The sequence below is a fragment of the Nannospalax galili genome, unplaced genomic scaffold, assembly GCF_000622305.1.
Source record: "Nannospalax galili isolate Female #2095 unplaced genomic scaffold, S.galili_v1.0 scaffold698, whole genome shotgun sequence".
Lineage (NCBI taxonomy): Eukaryota > Metazoa > Chordata > Mammalia > Rodentia > Spalacidae > Nannospalax > Nannospalax galili.
This window is the reverse complement of record NW_008341886.1, coordinates 4301245-4324422: the sequence shown is the minus strand read 5'-3', so window position 1 is coordinate 4324422 and position 23178 is coordinate 4301245. Positions and strand designations below refer to the sequence as shown.

Genomic DNA, 23178 nt, shown 5'->3' with positions numbered 1-23178 from the left:
TGGTATAGGTGAAGTCTACGGACAAAGGAAAAAGCCACAGGGCTCTCAGATGCTGCACTCTTCTCTCTTTTAATTTTTCATTTTATTTTAAAGTGTTTTCTGTTTACCTAAACTCTGCTGCAACCCATTACACTTTTTAAATACAAACGTTGTACAATGTTAGAAACGTTCAAAAGTTATAAAGGAGATGTACACCACCCTTCTTTCCCAAACATAATGACTTTTAGTAGTTTTGGCCATGCTGTTCTAGAGACAATGTCCAGAATTTGGTGCCCTCTGTAGACCACTTTTGCTCACTTGCATTTAGATGATCTTATAAAAATAATGACTTACTCTTAAGAGATAAAGGATCTGTGCAAAAGGCCCTAAATATGCTATTCCAGCTGGCCATCAGTGGTCCTCTTTTAGCTTGCTGGGTTTTTTATTTTTTATTTTTTTAATTGTTCTTTGGTTTTTTTTGGTCTTTTTGAGACAGGGTCTCCCTGTAGCCCCAGGTGTCCTGGAACTCACTATGTAGACCAGGCTGGCCTTGAACTCACAGAGATCCACCTGCCTCTGCCTCCCGTGTGCTGGGATTAAAGGCGTGCGCCACCATGCCCGGCTGTTTTTGTTTTTTTTTTTTAACTTAATAGGCATTTATTCCCTTCTGAGTTTCCGTCCTTGACTTATGAGTGTAAAACAGTCAAAAAGTGAGCTGTCAATGATCTGTACCTCCAGCACACGAGGAGCTGCGGGTTGTCTGAGAAACAACAGTTTGAAAACAGTCATGTGTATGTTGGGAAAACACTGCTGTTAAAGAGTCCAAGCTTCCTGGTCACAAAGGCAACATCTGCACAGTGCTCAGAGCTGAGCTAAGTGACAGTGGTGTGAAAGAAGTGGTCTCCGTTCTACACTGCCCCGGACTGTGGGACTAACTCCTGCTTGCACAGTATCAGCCTCAGGTTCCCACTGCTCAGAAAGCATATTGAGAACACCCAGCTGGCACCCAGGTGCATCATCAGAGAATGCAGTGTCATCTGCTGGCTTTCTATGATCTGTCAACCCCAGAGACAGGGGGGACTAAGGAGAAAAAGGTTGGACAGCAGCATGTACAGAGTGACTTCTCAGACCACAGAGTAAGTAAGTGGGAGGATAGATTGGTACACCTGCCTACTGTCCCCAGACCCTAGGGTGTCTGCACCTGACCCTCCCCAGCTCTGCAGACCCACCTTCCTTCTGCTCTGTGCCCATTCCTGACACTTACTACTCAAAAGGTACTTTAGCACCAGCATGAAGCCAACTCTGACACTTGACTAATTATTCACCAAAGGACATGAAACCCTGGGACACCAGGGCTCTACCAAAGTTCCTCTTCCAATCCCCCATTCAAGTCCAAGAGTATCCAAGAGGCCCCTTGGAAAGCTGAGTCTCAAAAGATCAGACATGTTATCAGAGCCTGATCTGTGACAGATCGACGATTGAAGATCTGTGATAGATAGATGATAGATAGATAGATAGATAGATAGATAGATAGATAGATAGATAGATAGATAGATGAAGATGTCTCTCATGTCCAAATCCTGAGCTTTCCCCTACATTGTGCTCCTTTCTGTGCCTGGAGACTGCGTTCTGGTGGGGCATAATAAGTCAAGCTTCCCCTCTTTTGGGTTCACTGTCAACCATGATCAGCAGCACACTCCTAAACACACTGAAATTCCAAATAGACAACGCAGCTCCACATTCATTGGTAATGGCTGGATAACCCAGGAGACAACACTAGAATTCCACAAGAACCCAGACTCCCTGACAGTCACCTCACTTCCTCACTCTGAGCTCATGTGCTCAGCAGTAAGACCACAGGAGTTCACAAAGCTCGGGCCTTTCCTAGTTTGTCCAGGAGCCCATGGAGGTGGAGGGCTCCCAGCCTGTGACTGTTGGATAAAGCATCCTGTGCCCTGTCCACAACAATCACTACAGTTTTCTTGTTTTGTTCTTGCTGTAGATGGAGGCTATAGTGGAGAGAAGCAAAGGCTGATCTCATACAAGCTCTCATTTCTATTTTAGCTGTTAGAACTCCCCTGGGCCAGTGCCACTGACTGATAAAAATACTTTCTGCTGCACCGACAACTCATATTTCATGGCTGCATATGGAAGATGTGCAATGGTCTCCACATGCAGATACTGTGTCATTAGTCAGATGAATCATTCCTGCAGGTGCCTGGGGAAGCTGGGACCAGCTGACATCTTTATGACAATTATACAGTCTTTCTGTCTCATGCAACTAAAAATAGCTAAGCTGAAAAATCTCGATAGGAGCACATTTTCTGCAGAGGGAAAAGAGTGTCTACTAAATCTCGGCATACTGGAGTTCTTTCCTAAGAATATACATTTTTCCCTTTTTACATTTATTATTTATTCAATTGTGTGTGTGCACGTGTGTGTGTGTGTGTGTGTCTGCACATGTACCATAGCATGTATGTGGAGGTCGGAGGACAGCTTGTTGGAGTCAGTTCTCTCCTTCCACTAAGTGGGATCCAGGGATGAAACTCGTGTCATCCAGCTTAGATGCTTGCTCTGAGCCACGTTACCAGTCCAACATTGTTCTTAGTTTTTGCACAACAAAGCTGCAGTACAGACCAACTACCCAGTTGGTTCAGTTGGATTGCTTTCTGTGTAACATTTACTTGATTCTGCAACTGAAACAAAATATCTAGAATGTCTTCCTAAACCATCCAAGAAAGTTTTGCTACCTAATTGCTTGCTTTAAGCCCATTAGCTATATCTCAGTATTAGTCTTACCTTATGTTAAAATGTCAAGGGCAGTAGCTCAGTGGTCTGAAACCATCACCCTCTGAACAGTGCAGAGCAGTTACAGTTTCTATGATTTAGCCAACAACTGAAGGTTTTATGCTGGATTCTGCTTAAGGTCCTTGAAGGTCTTTCACATACCTGACAAGTCCTGCTGGGGCAAAGAAGGTTGCAAGATGCTGACGGCAAGCCTGGATGGCCAGCAACTCTACCGAGGTGCCATCTGTGTGACCTCCAATTTGTCCTTGCCTCTCTGGAGACAGAATACTACATCTACACTACTGCACACTTAATCTGGAGTCCACAGAGGCAAGCACACTGTCTGGATCCTGGTTCTGATCAGGAGTAAGAGCTAGGCAGGGCTGTAGAGGTTCCTGGACACAAAAGTCCTAGCAACTTCCAGGACCCTTTTCCCATGTTTTGGATTTAAAACTCCCACTGTGTCTCACTGCCAGGATCCTAGCACTGAATCCCTTACTTAAGATTTGTCTGGACCTGGGCGAATGACCTCACCTCACTGACCTCTGCAGTCCTCACCTATGTGGTACAGATTAAAACCTATGCTTACCTTCCTTTTAAGACAATTTCCAGCGTAAGCCCACAAGAACTGATAATTTTCCCTCATCTAGCAGCAAAATGTGACTTGGGCTGACTGAGTCTTTTGGTCCACATCTCATGACCACCGATCAGTAGGGGTTGGTTAGGAAGAGTGCCAGAGCCCGTGGATGCTGAACAATCCCAGCATGAGTCCTGAGTCTCCATTCTGGGATCTGAAAATGTTGAGTTCTAAATCTCTACTCTGTCTCCAGATCTTTCACATAAAGAATTGTGGATAGTGGCATCTATGTGGATGTTATTTGTGAGACCCAGATAGGACACTTCTGTCTGAAGCACTTGATAGAGTGTCTGGTATAATCAGGACTAATTTGGAAAGATAGATACTCACTGCTGTGATTATTTCTAGTGAACTGGTGCATATTCATCTCTTAACTGGAGTCCCCACTAGTAACTGGTTGTCGGTGAACTTACTGAACCCCAAGCTTATGCTAGGTGTTATGACCTCTTATGATGGAAATATTTGCTCTGGAGGGACTGGAGCAGTTCAGATCTTCAACATAAGCTCAACAACCCTGACAAAACTAATACAGAGTAGGTGCTCATGGAGAATTCTGGATGAAGGGTGGATGGTCCAACATAGCTGACTACAAAGATGGGGTGGAATTGATAATGAGCTTTAACCAAACTAGTTAAAGTTGAGAAGCACATTCCTAATATATGCCCGAGACTCCAGATTCCATGAGACCCTAAGAAGAGACTAATGCCCACTGGGATGTGCTCTCTGGGTTACCTTGGTAGAATGAACTGTGGTAGGAATGGGTATCTGTACGTTATCAGCCACATGTGTAAAGGTGAAAGTCTTACTATGGGTATTGGCTCACATTACCAATGGTGGACAAGAAGGGCTTTGCCTTGGTCACTGGAAAGACAGTCTGTCCATTCAGGCACATTCATAAAGTGACTAGTGTTTTATGTGAGTATGGAAGACACAAATTGGAAGTCAAAGTTTAGCATAAAGCTCAGTCAAATGATGTGGGGTTCTTTTTGCACTCAGAATTGCAAAAAGTTTCAAAATTTTCCCTGGTGATACAGGTGTAATCACATGCTCCATTACTCTGTGGTCACTCCAGTGGGCTGGAGATGTGGGGTGAGCTGTCACAGAATTACACATAAATATAAACAAATTGTTTGAATTTCATTTTGTTCATGCAAAATCTATTTACAGCACATGTAAGGATGGGTGACTCATAAAACACAGCATCCATCAGATTCACCTGCAGAACTGACTAAACCAGACTGCTGGGTCCCACTCAGAGAGGCTCTGTTTCTGGGGCCTGAGAACCTGCATGTCCATCAAGTTTCCAGGGGATGCTGGCTCTGGCCGAGACCCCACTTTAAGAACCACACCTCAATCTGACCACATGCATTTAGACAATGGTGTAAGGGGACTGCAGCCCAGGGGACACCAGCAGAGCTCTCAGGGAAAAGAAAAGGGCCCAAGAGGAGATCCACTACAGGAGAACTCACCTCCACACCTCTTCTCTTCTACACTGCTGGATCTTGCCACAGACACTTCTGGAAAAACAAAAGTCTAATCACAAATGCACAAAGGAAGTGGGAGAGAAATTCACATTAATGCTTCATTTACAGACGTCTAATGATTTTGAATTCCATGTGCATCTGTTTCAAAAGCTTGACTAATTATTAAAAAAATGATAATTTTTCTTTGTTTTAATAAACTCAAGATGGATTTGGCTGCATCAACTCTAGTAGCAGGGTATGGGCTCCTGAGGTTTGAAACCACAGGAAGTGCTGATTTAGCCATGATATGTCCAGTCAGCTGGGTGGGCCCCATTACATGGCCCTGTATTTTTCCCGTGTTGTCACATCCATGTGGGAAGAGGACTGAATTGTCAGAGCTCATAGGAAACCACTGTTCACAGCCCCGTTACTCCCCTTCTCCTGTCACATGGAGAGATCCGTTAGCAGGGTGTGGATGACAGCAGGTTTGCTGAGGGTGTTAGCGCCCCAGGAATCTGGAAACACCAGGTCCCCATTCACTGACTTTTATTAGAGAACAAAAACTGAGAATGGTTGAACAGAAAACTAACACTGTTCTCATAATACACCATACATGGTTGAGATGACTTCTAAGGCTAATGCTAATAAGTATGTCAAGTATTGCTGTTTTTCCATAAACAGAAGTTAATGAAGAAAATATGGCTCATAGAACTTAATCCTTCTATGTCTTCTCAATAGTTTGGCCTTGGCTTTAGTCCATATCATGTCTCAAAGATAGATGGTGGGCTGTTTAGTCCATATCATGTCCCAAAGATAGATGGGCTGTTTGAAGTGGTTTATACACATGCAGAAGTCCCCAGCAACAGGGTCAATGCAACAAGTAATTTGCCCCCTCTAACTGAATGCTGATTTCCCATTAAAAAGTCTGTGGCAAGAAGACCAACCAACCTCTTCTCCAAGGTGACACTAATGACACCGTTTTCCTAAGAATTTTCAGGGTTGCATAAGGACAATGGCCCTTTTCTCTGTCCAAATGTACACAGCATTGCCAAAGCAAAGTATTTAACCCAATAATAAAACATGCAAATGATGTTTTCAATGTTTGCAGCAAAATCTTCAGACTATATTAGAATCAATAAATTAAGACACTATACTGACTTCAAGTCTAAATCTGCAGATACCTGTAGATTTTTATTTTAATCATCCTGAAACCACAACAGTTGATATGATCAAATCTGTTTCTCTAAGCACAGCAGATAAAATTGTGATGTTATCAATTGCTTCTTCTTTGGATGGATGTTAGAAAGACTGTTCACACTAACAAACATCTCGGTGCTTACCGGGAAGAAAGTTAGAGTCAAATACACAGGGCTGGCTCTCCGTGGTGTTTCCAGAGCACTGGCTGCCCACCGGGAATAGAAGGATGCACCGGCGTGAACGGATCTGGACACCAGACGGGTCACACACAGACCAGTCTGACCACTCTGACCAGTTCTCTGCAGAGAGCAGAAAAGGGGAGAGGGACAGGGTTACCTGATAATGTCAGTCAGCATGGACGCACTGTCAGGTTACTCAGGATTTTAGGTTTTCATATTGTGGTTTTTAGCAGCTCTGAGCATAAACAAGTTCCAGTCACAGCTTCCTGCCAGTCCAGTAAGTTCACATGAAGATGAATAAAAACTAGCATATTTTCATCAGATATAATGGATTTCAAACAAATGTTCTAAATCCCACATCATTTGAATTCTATGAGTAATTCTATTTAGATGCTCAATAAGCTAATTCTTGAGACACACCAACAGCACTGGGAGTAAGAAACCATCAATAAGACAGCATTTCCGGCAGAGCAAGGCCCTTCTGCAAAAAGCAACCCCCAAATTATTTCTTGAAAAATTCCTGAACATTTCCTGCAGGGCTCTAAGCTCAGTGAAAGCAGAATGCTGAGAACTCCCTGGTTTCCAGATGGAACTTTAAAGCACTTTCTCTCCTGCAATAAAATCTACTCTGCAAAGTCAATATACAAAGCCAGGCCAGCCTTGAGGTAGAGTTTGTTTTATTCCAGGCGAGAGACAGGAAGAAAGTCAATTCCCAGGTCCTGGGTCAAGGCTAAAGGGGCGCAATGGAAAGATGCTGTCCTAAGGGAGAAGACTTGTTAGAAGACCTTTCAATTCATTCAGGTGTATCGATGTTTCAAAATAGGAATACCACTCAAAAACGGCTAAGGAATGAATTCTTCATGTTATTTATGGACTAGTCACCAATATAAAAAAAGGATATTTTTTTCTATGCATTTTGAGGGAAAATCTGGAAATTCAACTTGTTCCTTGATACATGTAAAGGGAATATTTTTCCCTTTGTAATGTATAAAATACCAATTTTTAGAAGGATCATTTCTTTTAAGGCCCATTTAAATGTAGCTAGAATCTTCTAGAAAGATCTGTGGATGCAAGTTAATAATGTGTGTGTGTTTCAATGTCTAAGTTAAAAATGTGAACTTTTTTAACTTAAACATGTGAAAAAGCATCTCACTTTCATTTCAAGTGGCCTGCATGTCAGAATACCTCTTGGGTGAAGGATTCTCCAGTACACTCTACATCAACCATGGGGCTCAGAGCTCCTTCATTCTAGGCGCTGAGACTGCTCACTTCCTGTGATTGGCATTTTACTTCCTGCTCCCCACCCTGATTTCCAACAGCAAATCCCAGGTGCTGTGATCAGTCATTCATGTTAGGAATGTTTTATGACCACTCTGTTGAGTGCTTGGCTTTGATCCTTTGCTTACTGATTTCATGTGTTGTATTTTCTCTAATTGCACTACCTTTGTCCCTGAGTGAAGTGTCCTCCCAGAAAGGCCAGTGTTCCCCTGAAATATTCCAGCACTTGTTTCAAGCATACAACACGGGGATCATCGGCAGACACATCTGGGCCTGAGCAGACTGCTAAACACAGAGCCACAGGTCTCTCTCTCTCGCTGAGACGTCCACACAGGGGTGGGAGCTCTCAGTTCTTAACTTCCTTCCCTCTTCTTTGGTCCAACCTTTTCTCCCTCATCACAGCAACCTGAGAGTTGTAAGTGTTAATTACAAGGGTATATTTCCTAAGTAGGAAGTCTGGGTGTTCTAATAGCATGTATACACAATGCAAAAACTATTTTGTTGTAGAGCAATGTGTTATGAAGTCCTATCAAGGGCAATGGTGCGAGGTTGACTTGCCATCATATACCCCAGTTTGAGTACTCACTGTGACTTACAATCAACTCCATCATTTACCATCAAGGAAGGAAGTGGATTTGAGCTAAAATCATGTGGTATTCAAGGCACGGCATACCTGGGCAGGTCTGTGTGTTGCAGAGTGCCTCCTCTGTGTGTAGTCCCAGGCAGATGTCCCCTCCATAGGCTGGGGCTGGATTCGTGCATGAACGAGTTCTCATGTAATGCCCACCACCACAGGTTGCTGAACACTTTGACCAGGATGACCAGCAAGACCACACGCCATCCACTGGGAAAAGACATAAAGATACTTCTGAAATCCCAACCAGACCAATGTGATGTAGCCACAGACAGGATGTGTGTTACAGAAGACAGAGGTACACAGAGCTGCAAGCCGCTCCTGGGGTCCGGGCACCTGAGGCTAACCTCTTAGTACTAGGTTCAGCTTTGAAGAACTCTCCCAACCTTTTCTACATCCTTTTGTTTGTTCTCTCACAGAATATTTCTAAGCATATAATTTCTAAGCAGAAGAGTGTGACACGGAAGCACAAAACGTGATTTAAAGCTTCTGGTCTCTGAGAGGAATCATGAATCACACGCCACAGTAATCACTGTGCAGCACCAAGCTAGCATTCACCTTTGCTGTTTTTACTCTCTAGCTGGCCTGAAGAGACTTAGGCTAAGGGTGAAGAATCCAGGCAACAGACATTCCTACAATTCACACAACTTCTTCCAGTTCTTGTGCCACAGAACCACACTGGAATCTGCTCGTCGCTTGAATCACCATTTAATTTCGCCCGAGTAAGACTGGTTTATGGAAAGATCAGACGACTCCCTGAAGCTCACACCTGTGCTTCTTTGAAGGAGACAAAACAATTAATTGCAGGGAACTATTTTTGATTAAATGACATGCAAAGATGACTAAAAATTTGAGTTCTTGCAATTCTAGCTAAATCCTGAACTGCTGTGGTAAGACACAGAGTACAGTGACCAGTGATGAAGGAGAGAATGCAAACTACATAATTAACCTGCATGCCGGTCACCACTGTGGGTGGTCAAAGGGATAAAGTGGAGCATTTACTACCTGTCAGCTCATGAGGGCACCTGGGTGCTGATTCCTCAGTGTGCTGAGGCCTGGACCGCACAGGTTTGCACTGAGAGAGAGCAGGGGTTCTCTGCTCCTCTAGGATCTTTGAGCAGAAGTTTCCCATATTCACTACCTGCCCCTATGAAGGTGAAAGACACAGAGATGCCATCCATAAAAATGAAAGTGTCCTGGGGACACCACAGGTGTGTGTGTGTGTGTGTGTCGCTCTCTGGAGAACACGCAGCTGCCAGAGTCGACAGTTAGAATCAGAGTGCCCTTCGGTCAGATTCTCAGTGTTCTGTTTCCCTGGACCTCATTGTTTGCAGAATAAAGACAAAATGGAACCAGCTGAGTTAAATCTGATCAGAGGAGCTTATGTTTATTGTGCTAGGTTTGGTGGGGGTCTGAATACAACTCTGAAGTTACTTTCATCTGATTTGAATACACATAGAGACACAGAACCATCTGTTGTCTCTGTCAGTCAAGGTCTGGAGGCCTGAGTCTTTAGTGCTGCATGAAACACGCCAGGAGAAAAAGGCATGAAGGAGACCAGTAACCTGCCTCTCCATGTGGAGATAAATTATGTAGGAGGAGGTTCAGAAAGTGAAGAAATAATCATTTTAAGATGGGCTTGACTTTACTTATTATTTATTTACTTTGTATTTTGGGACTGGAAGCCAGGGCCTTGAACATTTGTGATAAGCATTCTACCCCTGAGCTCACCTAGGGCTTAACTTTAAAAACTTATAGTTTATTATTATACACATAGTTTAGAGGATATTTTAAATGCCTATAGTTTGTTTAAAATTATATTCATATCAAATTTAAATGAGAGTGTCTATCTATCTTGCTGTGTGTGTGTGCGTGCGTGAGCACGCAGTACATGCATGTGAGTTGGAAGCACCTGTGCCAGTATATGTACATGGAGAGGCCAAAAGGATGTTGAATGTCTTCCTTTATCACTTTCTACTTTATTATCTTGAGACAGGGTCTGTCACTGAACCAGAAGCTCACCATTTGGCTAGGCTGGTTGGACAGGAAGCTTTTGAGGCTTTCCTGTCTCCACTCCACAATCTTGGGGTGATGGGCTGTGCCGGATAGCTTTAGTGTCAACTTGACTCACCTGGGTTGAGGGAGCCTCAAATTGGGAATTTCCTCCATAGGACTGGCCTGTGGCCATGTCTGTGGGGCATCTTTTTGATTGTTGAGTGCTGTGGGAGGGCCCAGCCCACTGTGGGTGGTGCCACCCCTGGGCAGGTAGGCCTGTGTTGCATAAGAAAGCAGGCTGAGCAAGGACCAGGGAAGCAAGTCAGTAAGCAGTGTTCCTCCATAGCCTGTGCTCCAGCTCCTGCCTCCAGGTTCCTGCCCTGAGTTCCTACCTTGGGCTCCCTGATGAACTGTGACCTGGGAGATATAAGCTGAATAAACCCTTTCCTCCCCAAGTTGGTAGTGGTCAGAGTATTTTGTCACAGCAGTGGAGAAACAAACAAGGACACGGGCATACACAGCCATGCCTGTGAACTCATGTGGGTGCTGGAATTTGAACACAGGTCCTCACGCTTTTAAGTGCTCTTATCCACTGAGCCATCTCTCCAGCCCCAAGAACGTTCATTTTCAAAATAAAATAGCAGTGTCCTTTGCAATTATTTACTAGGAACCTAATAGTTAAAAACATCAATTGAAGAAGAAGACTATGTTCTAAATTAGATGAACATAGCCCTACAACTGGCTTCCTTTTGTCCTTACAGCGCAAACCTCCACAGCTCTAGGGCTTCCCATCAGCTCATAGCTGAGTTATCATATTTTTAGGAATTTACTAGGAGGTGGGAGAGAAAGCTGACATTTACACATTCAGCCCTAAATCTGTCCAGTCCCCTCTGCAAAGAGACATGGGCCACTCTGATCAACTCCATAAAACTCTATGGAATCTTGGTTTTTAAAGAAAAAAATGGGGACTGAGTTATTTCAAGATACTGAGGTCATATTTACAGAGCCCTCGCTCAATAACAGGTCAACTAGAATCAAAACTACCCATAGATGATGCTAATGGAGTGTCCCTGAGATGGATGAGCAGCCTTTACCTCCAGGGACCAGGGCAGGAACAAACATCTAGAATAATCCACCCGGTCTACTAATGGACATGAGGAATTGAGTCTGGAGTCTGGGGACAAGAGGGGTGCAGAGGGAGCTTGGCATGCCCATGAGATCCTCCCTGGCTCCAGTTCACAGCATCGACTCAGTTCTAGTGACATCGCCTACGGGCTGCCTCCCAGCACCCAGGGGAGGAATTTTTCCACATGGGCTGTGGGAAAGAACAGCTCTTTGACCTTTCCTGGATTCTCAGCACTTGTTTCACTGGGAAAGTTGTGTGCTCTGAGGCAGAATCTCCTGAAGCTGGAGAAATTCAAGCAGACAGACATGAGAGAACCGCACAGCTGTAGGCACAAGGACATCATGAAAATCCTCTTCTACAAAGCTGGGGACTGTGATTTCAGTTTTATCTACATGTTTACCAACCATTACCAACCATCCATCCATCAACTGAATCACCCACGCATCCATTCATCCATCCAATTGTCCACTCACCAACAAATGCTTGCTAAACTCTTACAAACACTCAGGTTGTTTGGTTTTTTTTTTTTCTTTTCTTTCTCAAAGAACTCAGAAATTGTGTGTACCTGCTAGAAAAGCTGCTAAGATATTTATGCCCTTAAAAGCCATAGTTTGGAAAGATCCTTCCCCACATATGACTTTTCATCCATTAGCTAACCTCCCCTGGCTTCTCACTACTCAGCTCACAGGCACTGAGGGGTATAACTGTCATGATTTGAGCTCAGTAGGTCCTCAGCTGATGTAGCCAACCGCATCACGTTACCAACCCAGGAGTCTGTGACCAGAACAAGCTGACATTATTTATAGGATACCTGCTCAGTGAACTTGAAATTCCTTTCTGACCTGGACCACATCACTACACTGCTGTGTATCGTATGAGTCACACACAGTGGGTAATCAAAGACTTTGCTGTGAGATGGACTATACAAACAATGTGTCAGCTGCAAGGAAGATCAATTAACCATCACTTTCTTCCCAGACCATCTGACAATTGTCCACAGGTATTTGTATGTGTGCCAGGCCTATGCTGGAAGCTGCGGCTACTGTGGTTTGTGCGACTTCCATAGATATCCCTAACCTCCTGGAGCTTGCACTCAGACAAAAGTCAAAGGTGGAACACACAAATCAAGATCTATAATGGCTACATAGCTTTGTGCCTGAGACTATGCAAGGTCAGCCAAAAGCAGCATAGGTGACAGCACCCCATTCGGAACAAAGGTGGGGGGTGGGAACGGGGCAGAACACTGAGGCAAAGGGAAGCGTCAGCTCCAATGAGCTCATTCAAATGTTCCTGGGTTTGTTTGGAGATTCGGTAGCAGGGAATGTCTGGCCTTGGGAGGAAGTCCACACACAGCGCTGTCCTTTTAGAGGACATTCATGAAGTGGGCCCCTCTGTGCAGAGGATGAGATGGGACTGGGTGCTGGCCTTTGGTGCCTGCTGTAGCACTTGTGACTGAACATGGTGGAGGTCAGCTCTGGAACAGCTGGTCTATCTGGGTCCTGCTGGCGGCTAATGTTTACTTTGGGGGAATACTACATATCTCTGCAGGCCATGTCAAAGGGCTGCCATCTCCATTAGTGATAGGGCCTAGAGCACATGTTCCGTGCAGTGGTTCATGGAACTTTATGGAACTATTTTTTTTTTTCAAGATATGCTGTTTCCTACATTTTTTAAAATTTATTTTTTATTTTTTTTTAGAAGAAGCATATCATTACAGCTTTAACATGCCCAACAACAGTTTCCAGAGCAAAGACACAGCTCCTTCAAAAGTGGCTATAAAATTTCTAGGTTCGCTGTTTAATCAATACAGTTACACAGTATTGAACTCAGTATAAGCTCTGTAAGACATAAAATTGTATAAGTTTTTAACATTCAAAAACGATCTTCATTTCATTCTAAAATATACTATTCTTACAAAAAGACTCATTGTTTTTGCTAACACTGAGATTTTGGCGCATGCGTCTTTAATCTGTATGTATCTGATTATTACTAGTCATGGGACTATTTTATTTGTCTTTTTGAGACAGGGTCTCCCTGTAGCCCCAGCTGTCCTGGAACACACTATGTAGACCAGGCTGACCTTGAACTCACATTGATCCACCTGCCTCTGCCTCCTGAGTGCTGGGATTAAAGGCATGCGCCACCACGTCCGGCTCATTGGACTTTTTTAAAATCTGAAGAAAATCCTGAATATGATTCATTGCAGATTATATTTGCCTTTGTACCAGGCAATATGGAGGGAGAGTCCCTCCTAGACAAGAGTTTTGCCTATGTTGTACAGTGCTTGCTGAGGCCAGAAGAGGGCGCTGGATCCCTTGGAAGTGGAGGTACTGATGACTGTTAGCTGCCATGCAGGCGGCTGGGAACGCAACCCAGGTCTTCTGGAAGATACATCAATGCTTTTAACCACTGAGGCATCTTTCCAGCACCTGAAGGAAGGTTTTAAACGGGCGGGAATGGCATCCAGTCAGCTGGCAAGGCTGGGCTAAGTGGGCTGAGTGAGGACTCTTCTGTAAACATTTTCCTTTCTTTTATCCTTTCTGGGTTCACAGGCTAATCCACCAGGTGCCCTGGCCATCACCCCACCTGCTTCTGGGAACACACATCTCAGACACAGAGAGCTCTCCAGTGGGTCTCAGGACCTTAAGGGCTATAGGCACTTGGCTTTCTAGATCTTTTCCACACCATGATCCGCTTACCTGGGCAAGGCAGAATGTTGCATTCCTGGTATTCCAGGGAGGGGCCAAGGCAAGGCATGCCCCCGAACTTGGGCTCTGGGTTGTTGCACACACGCTTCCGGTTCCGAATGCCCCTGCTGCAGTCTCTACTGCACTGGGACCAGGAAGTCCAGGCTGACCACGCCCCGTTGACTGTGTGGGCAGAGTATCTCCCAGCACGCAGAAAGTCCCCAGAAAGCCCTGCCAAAGAAACCCAAAGTGTGATTCTGTGGGAATTCTCAGAGTGGCCACGGCCTGGGCCAACTCTGTCCTGAATATGTCTAGAATTACTGAAGTCATCAACTAAACCGTTTTCACACTTCAAAAGACAAAACCCACTGCGGACGAGGGACAGCCTCCTAAAACTAAAGCTACGTTCCTGAAATCGCTATCTAACTAGGGCACATGTGGGCACTCCATTTGAACTTGCCAGTGACTTTACACAGTTAGCTGGTTCATATTGGTAATTCTTTTTGTAAACGCTTCTAAAGAAAACACACCATTTAAAAAGTTTCCTTTGGAAGTTTTACCTGAAACTGCCCTCACACACCATGGAGTGGCGTTGCAGGGAGGGCATTAAAGGGAAAGGTAATCCAGACATACCCTTGACCTGTTCCTTTACCATCAGCCTCTCCTGTGTGAATTCGTGCTGTGAAAGGCTCAGGGTTCATCCCACCTTAACCACAGGCTATGGAGACACTGATTTGCTTGAGAAAATCCCCTTCTGATCCTGCTGTCTGGGAGCCAATGGAACAATAGCAGAACAGCATAGCCAGGATGCTGGGAGGGAGCAGGCATCATAAGAGGATACAACTAGCTTCTGAAAACACCTTGTGTGTCAGGCCTGATCCGAGCATTTAATTTATTATGACTCGGTCAAAATTTGTGTTTGATGAATATGCATCCCCATTTGCAATATTAAACCTACTCAGTAATTTTCTCAGATATAGGTAATGTGACACAAGTTTTCACAAATACCTCTCAAGCCGTTCGGTGAAGTCCTGGTCAGTTGTTCTCACAAGGAAAGAAACACGCCAACAGCCATGGCTGCGGCTGAGCAAATCTATTGTTTACTTAGAAACTGTGATGTGCATTAAAGTGGCTGTCTGAGAGGAACCAGTATTTTGTGATCATAAAAAACAAAAAATAAAAAAACAAACAAAAAAACTATGCACAGTTAAGCTTCATTTTGTGTGGTCAGAAGCAAACAAGTCCAATTTTCTGTTTTTAAGTTAATAATACGTGATGAGGATTGTCTTTAGAACTCATATACATCAAAGCATAGGAAGAAAAAGTTCTTTGTAAGCTATGCTCATGGTATAAATATGGGATGTCTTTTTATAAACTTGTATTTAATTTATTCCTAAATTTATACTATTAATATTTAAGACACATATTAGCTTTTGTTTTGTATGTATCTGAGAATGGAAAGAGTAAAAAAATACGTGTTTGGGAAGAAAAGCAAGGTCAATTATAGAGTTATACTATAATTAATTTTCTAATTTTCACTTTGATGCTATAATAAAAAAGTGTTCATGGCCTATATAGAATAGGGTGTAAGTGACTTGATGATAAGGTTGCCACATTCAGCAAGTAAAATGACCAGAGATCAGTTAAACATTAAGATGAACCATGAATGATATTTTAGGGTATGTGTATTCCACTTCTTCCAAAGAATGCATAGGGCATAGCTGTATTTGAAAAATCGGATGGGATGTAATTATCCTAACATCATGTAGTATACTAGAAAAAATTCTGAAATAACATCTGAAATTCATCTTTGAAATGTCATATTAATATTTTATTTATTATATCTATCATCTATCTATCTATCATCTATCTATCCGTCTGTCTGTCATCTATCTATCATCTATCTATCATCTATCTATCTATCTATCTATCTATCTATCTATCTATCTATCATCTATCTAACTATCTATCATCTATCTATTTATGAGTGTATGTATGTATGTATGTTAGTGCACCGCATTGTGCAATGTCAATGGAGGTCAAAGGAGGGCATTGGATTCCCCTAGAATTGGAGTTAGGGATGGTTGTTAGTTACCATGTGGGTACTAGGAATTGAACCTGGGTCACTTGCTAGAGCAGCCAGTGCTCTTAACCACTGAATTGTCATATTTTATTGAATGACTTTGAAATTATAAGCTCATCTGTTATGGAATATACCTTTTACTATTGGGTCTACTGTTAGCTTTTTCTTGGCATTTCCAAGTAAGTCCTTTTCTTTAAGTGACAACCATGTTTTAGGAAAAGAGGAAGAGTGATTGCCATTTTGTTGCTCATCTTTGAGGTGATAATATTAGTTTTCAGTTGTACATTTATTTTCATAAGACCCTTTTTCCTTTATAAGAAACAGTGAGTTGAGGCTTGAGAGATGGATCAACAGTTAAGAACACTGACTGTTCTTTTAGAAGACCTGAGTTCGAATCCCAGCACCCACATGGCAGGTAACAACTGTTCATGACTCCAGTCCCAGGGGATCTGGCAGCCTCTTCTGTCCTCCGCGGGCATTGCACAACACGGGTGCACTTACCTACATGCAGGCAATACATGCATACACATAAAATAAAAATAAATAAAATATTAAAAAAAAGAAACTGAGTTGTATGATTGCTATAGACATCAGTTTTCTGAGGTAGGTCAATATCTACAAAAACACTAGGATGGTGGGGAGCACTCCAATAGCAAATGGCGCTCAGCAAGAACTGTCAGGCCCAAGGCTGGCACCCAGGTCCCAGAGAAAACACAGAGACCTGTGGCTTGAGAGCAGAGGGGCCCATCCCTCAGAGGTTGCCTATGATAAGAAACTTGCAATGCTTCCATACATGTAACCTATTCATATCAGTCCAATAAGCAGCCACCGTTGCTGAGTGACCCCCCCCATGTCTGAAGACGTCTTCTCTGCGGTGCCAGGCTGCTCTGTGGCACACCCTTGTTGGGAGTATCAAATAGAACCACAAACATGGAAGTGCTGAGAAATGCTTGTGAATGCTGTCGCAAGAGACAACTGTTAGTGCTCTCGTCAAGCCGACCTCTGAGGACCCTTCTATGAATGTCCGTGTACTTTCCAGAACCGGAAGAGCTTTTATGCAATTAGAAGTATAAAATAGGAAGAATAAAGCAAAGAAGAAAGGACTGGGGGCAAAGATCAGCTCATTTCTGCAGCGGAGACTTGAGTTCAGGAAGGGCAAGTACCTGCCAGAGTGCTGCGCCTGGGTGCTGCCAGGACCCGGCAGGGGCAGGTCCATCTTTCTCCATGAACAATGCTGACATGACATTCAAGGGATTTGTCAGGGCAAAGTGATTACAAAGACCGTTACCTTATCGTTACCCACTATGCTTTTAAGGGAAAGATCATTGGGTAGGCATAAACCAAGAAATATATTCCACTGCCTTTGTCCACTTTAGGGTTTAAGACAGAAAATATTACTTGCCGCTTGTATTTTCATGATAGACGATCTACAGTTTATTACTGACCCTTCCTCGCCGTACTCTCATCCTAAATAAATCTCATGTCTATTCTTGAGCTATTATAACACAGTAGTGATTGAACAGGGATTGAATTTATAAAACCACTCTGGTATAGAAGTGACTCCTTATCACACATTCACTACTCTCCACTTCAGCTAACTGTGGCCAGTTCCTAAACTGCGACCTTTATCTTTGAAGGAAGAGGTCACATATACATAATTTTGTTATATTTTTCTAATGCTCACTCTATTTTATTACTTATGGTTGTTACTTGCTCACTGTGCCCCATTTTTACATAAATCTTTAAAGTTTGTATGTGTAAGAAATACAGTAAGTATCTATAGGGCTTTGTATAATCCAGGCCTCCAGGAATTCTCTGGGATTGTTTTGTAGTGTCCCCAGTAGATAAGGGGACTGTATGTAATTGAGTTCTTCTACCAAGGGTCTTTCCCTTAAATTTGCTGTAATGTCAGTTGCGTTGTATAGGGATCTCTGTGATAAAGATAGGTTAGCCATAAATAATCACAAAGAACACCTCCCCCCTTCCTTTATGCCTTAGCAATAAGGTCAAAGGCCTTCCATGGAGTGGTTTGTTCTCACAGAACCCCTCACCATCTGTGGAGCAGCCACTGGTCCCGTCACTGGAACAGTATCGCATTTCGATCCTCTGCCTTCCCACTTCCAGCAAGTTTGGATCTGGCAGGCGGGCCTTGCAGGTGTATCGGAACCGCTGCTCATAGTGGCCACCATTGTCCGAGATGTTGACGGGTGTCCAGGGGGTCCACGGTGTGGTTTTCTTCAGCTCTGGGCATGCATTGGTGTTGCAAGGCTGGTACTCCTGGGAGAGAGGATGCAGAGCATGTTTTATCCTATAGCATCTAGCCAGCTGAGGAGGCTCCTTCTTTTAGGGAAAGCCAAGGGCACTCAAAACTTTAGAGCCCGAGGTACTCAAAGCTGCTGTACAAAATTAAAAACTCATTTATGTTAAATTGTCAGTTAACAGAGCACACAAATCATAAATCATCTCAAAAAAAAGAAAAGCTGTCTCCTGTGCAGATGAGACTAGAAAATAACAAAATTACATGTGGAAAAAAGCAACTTCTAAAACGACATCTTCCTTTTACTTAATAAGGTGCTGATTATCTTGGTGGTGAGTTTAACTATTTTATTTAAATGATAGGATCAGGATGTGTTTTTCAGACCCCGTACTATTTAGTTTGAGATTAATGGAAGCTTAGCATAGAGTAGCACAGTATTCACATGGTAACGAAGGGCATGGTGTCTTCCAGTCTACAGGAAGTTTCCCATCTTTCCCCCTGTTAATTGAAGGTGTTTCTCATTTTAACCTCCACCCCATCATCCCCAGACACTTCCCTTATAGCCACAGGTTTGAGGGTCTTTGGGAGCTGAGTAGAAGAGTAGATTTCAAAATCTGTCAAGTGAGACACACCATATGTCTGGATGGGGGTGGAATTTAAGACAAGGATGATAAAAAATGTGCTGGGAGTACTTATTGATGTATTTGGCAGTGATTATAAGTACCAGTGCTATAGAATTGGGGACAGATGGTTGACCTTTGAGGCAGTTCTATAATATGATTCCTCCACTTGGCAATAAAGAATGTTTCACTAGAGAGAAAACCAACAACATATCATGCCTACTTATGACCATACCATACATTTTTAAATCAGTGCTAAACATGCATAAGGCAAGAGCTTAACCACTCACAAAGCTTTGCTAAAGTCAGAGAATTGCTTTATTTTTTGTCTCTTGCAGCTCAATATTTTGATTCTAATCACAGAACTAATAACTTGAATTTCCCAGTACTAGTCATTGTCAAATAACGGTTCATATAGAAAAAGCAGATTTACCTCTTTACTTCCATCTCCTTCCCTATGTCAACCACATTATTGCAGCCCTTCTTATCTCCCATCACCTTAAGATAAGTTTGGTTATTTCAAAACCCAATCATGCACTTACCACTGCTCGATCACTATTCGTATCAGAGTGATATGAAATGCTGTGATTATGTTTCTTATCTATTTCCTTTACAGTTCAAGCTAACGATTCTGTCTCTCTCTCTTTCCTGGGGCGGGGGGTAAGTTGTTTAGTTTCTATGAATTTGTTATAAATCCACCATCCATTTGGTACTCAGATACAACAGGGACATCATCAACTGCATGTGACTGAAGAAATCCCTCTGAGAACAAGTGACCCTCCTCAAAACTGGCTTTGCTGTGCTCTGTGCTTGGCAGACAGGCACTGTACTCTGCGCCTCCTGCGAGGCGTCCCTTCCCTTCTTTCTTTGTTCAGGATTTATTTCTTGTTTTTCAAGTTATCATTTTTCTTAGTTGATTTTTGTTTTGCTGAATACATCCTGTAGTGTCATGCTTAAGCAAGGATGCCTTCAAGACAAATACCTGGTACTTCCTTATCCTCGTAGAACATCTGTGCTACCCACAAATTGTGCTGAGATGTTGGTAGGACTTTTAGGTTGAGAATGAATTTCCTTTGGAATGGAATACTTCCTGTGCGCAGGGTCCCAGTGCTGTAGGTGACGAATATGGTTTGTCACCCCAAATGCAGTTAGCTGATTAGTTATCCAAGTGGGTGTCATTTTGACAAGTCTTTTAAACCTATGAATTGATGTTTATTTGCTTGTTTTATCAAACAATTTCTTCATGGTTTGGTTATGTCTTCTTCATATCCTCCATCTCCCACCCCCTTCTGGGCTTTCTGCTGTTTGCATTTGAACTAACTTCAACTTTGAATTTCTTACCTTTTATCTCATATTTTTGATTTCTTCATCTTTTTGTCCTTCTTCACAGGCAAGGTCCTCATTCGTCCCCTTCTATGCTGTTTTCATAAATAGTTTGGGCATAGTGATCCAGATACTCTTATCAGCTAGAAAAGCTGGGAACCTTCCTGAAACCCACATCTCCAGATGCCAGCCAACAGCCAAAGAGCAAGCAGACTTCTCTCTGTTCAAAGTCTGGGCTGCTGGTTGCTAGCTCTGTTCAGTGTGGGTGCCTCTCTGTTAGTCTTAGATTTATTTACCATTTTGTTCAAACCAGTACAACCTGCTTTTCTTTTCTTTTCTTTTCTTTCATGCATTTCTGGGCTTATTCCTTGGAAAAAAAAATCAGTCTCTCTAATACAGACCTAGTGAGTTTCCAGCAGGAGGAGAGGCAGCTGTCCCCGAACACTCGCCACCAGCTTAACCTAGAAGCCCAATGCCGTCACTACTTCATCATTCTTCTGTCTATGCTGAGTAGGTCTCTCAGAATCCATCTCTTTACTTCTCGACAATGAGTAATACTCAGGAGGTTTTATGTTTATAACATAACAGGAATTTAGCACAAACATGTCAACCAGCCGTAGCCACTTTTCTGATTTAACCTCCCTCTCCTTTCTACCAGTGCACACCACCCCATGCCAACAAAGCTAGAAAGACAAGTGGCTTCATTTGTCTCTGTGGGCGGCATCTTTTGGATGCTGCCTCTTAAATGAAAAAAGAAAAAGAAAAAAAGAAAAAGCAATCCCAATGCACGTAGTAACCCTGCTAAGGCAAGGGGCTGGATGCAGTGTGTGCAAGTTTCCTCTGCTTCACATGGCAGAGAGGCTATAGGACTGGAGACAATAAGGCTTTATCTTAACACGTGTGCCCACAGTGGGGGGCACTATCATGCCAAGACTGAAGGTGTCATGCAACACTATTGTCTCCATGCCCCACACCAGCAAAGCTGGGAAAACGTCCCTGAGTTTCTTCTCAAATTAACTAAAAATTACTGTTGCTGGATTTACATGTGAAATGTTCAGTTCTTAGGTGTTACCTATGTCGCCCACAAATGGTCCCATCTTAATAAGCAGCTCCCAGCCACCCCTAACTTCCTCATCACTTTCATCTTTTCCATGGAGACTGGGTTCAACTTTTGAAATCTTGGGTGCTACTGGCATTGAACATTGGCTCCAGGGTCTGGGCTCACATCTGCCAGCAGGACAGAGTGGCACACTTCTGTAGCAGTGGGCCTAACTCGCCACAGAGGAAAAGCAATTTGGGTTCATCAGCTCCAAGCCTCCATAAAGGCATCTATCTGTCTCACATTTTTAGCTCTGCACAACTTGTAGCATGCAACTCAGGACTTTCCTGGACCGAGGCTGGACTGTTCTGCATCTTCCAGAGGTGTCTAATTATGAAAGGCTAGGAAAAGTTAAGGCCAGTCAGGCTGTTTCATCTCAATGCCCCAAATGATACAGTGATTCCATTCAGCTTTGATCACTTAGATGGCTTAAATGAATCTGCATGTTACAATTTACTGGTTTACTGCTGCAGTGACTATCCAAATTTGAGTGAAATGTGAATAGCAATCCACTAAATAATAATAATGATTGTTAAAAACAAATTTAAGAAGCTAATTACTATTTTTTGCCACACAGGATTCTTAATATTCTGGTGGAAATTATTAGATAAGAGTGGTTACTAAAGCAATTTCAAGCGAGTCCTCCTAATATGTTCCCCATGGATCCTCTATCTCAGTCAGCAAGGATAAAACCACTCACTTAAAAATTTAAACCAGAAACCCATGAGACTGGCTGGTTTTCCATCACTTGTCTGCTAAGTCCTCTAAATGCAGCCTCCCCATCTTAAGTGTCTCCCTTCTCCTTCAGGAAACCATCGCTTCAGACTTTGTTACAGAATAGAGGCTAGCATGTCATTGATGCCTAATCATCTCTTCATAATTCTGTTTACACTAATGCACTGCAAGTTTGAAAAAAAAACCCCAGACATTTTTCATATTTGATTTATATTATGAGTCCTAAGCACAATTATACATTTGCTTGTTGAATGGATAAATCATATTGATCATATTTCAGAGATAAGCGTATTCAAGTGAAATTAGCTTATATTTATGGAGCAAATTTAGATGGTTAAGTGGAGCCTCCTGTTTCACTGCTTATTTTTCTTTTGAAAAATCTAAAACATTTAATAGATTAAAATAAAGTAAAGGAGTGGAGATGCTCCAAGAGTATTTTCATGCCATATGCTCAGCACAGAGTGGGAAAATTATCCTTAAATTCATCAATAGCTGAAGGTATAAACCAAGTTTATGTTCATATGGAATACGGACAGTTTCCACATGCATCTGTCAAGTGCTCATTCAGTACCAAGCTTGGCATGCTGAGACTGAAAAGTATTCTCCATAAAAGAAATAACAAAGCAATTCAATTGTGCTTTCAAAGGGCCACAACTCTGGAGCATATATGCAGGCAATGAGATCTGAGACCAGAGGAGCCTGTGATGAACAGAGCAAAGATCAAAAGGAAGTCCTGGGAATTAGTCCAGTGGCACCTAGTTTCCTAGCAGGCAAAGGAAGGCAACAGATTCAGATTAACATGGCCACATAGTGACCTGTTTCCCACCAAGACAGAGCAACAGTAGCAGTATTAACTCTTTCAGGGAAGTAGCTAAAAGTAACAAGAAGCAAGTTCTTAGATACTGGACCCCCGCCCTGAAAGACTGTGATTGCTGCATGATGGAAAACAAATGGAAGGAGCCTAAGGAGACTCAGAGCAGTCCTGAGAAGGTTCCCAGAGAGAGGCACGAGGGATGGAAACCAAGTACAATGTCAGGTGATCAGACCTGGAAAGGATGGAGGAGCCAGAGATGGACTCGTGCAGAGTAGCTACGTTTCA

General features: G+C 43.0%; 1 protein-coding gene across 4 annotated transcripts in view; it reads right to left on the bottom strand.

The window, feature by feature from the left end:
- Positions 1-23178, bottom strand: part of Sema5a (semaphorin 5A) — a 487535-nt gene that overhangs the window by 9832 nt on the left and 454525 nt on the right. For all 4 annotated transcript variants that reach the window (XM_029565663.1, XM_008837641.3, XM_029565665.1 and 1 more), the window contains 5 exons: positions 18097-18322; positions 13975-14193; positions 8194-8364; positions 6207-6362; positions 4873-4920 (listed from right to left, as the gene is read on the bottom strand). In XM_029565663.1, coding sequence (XP_029421523.1) covers positions 4873-4920; positions 6207-6362; positions 8194-8364; positions 13975-14193; positions 18097-18322 — 820 coding nt within the window. The remainder of the gene's footprint in view (positions 1-4872; positions 4921-6206; positions 6363-8193; positions 8365-13974; positions 14194-18096; positions 18323-23178) is intronic.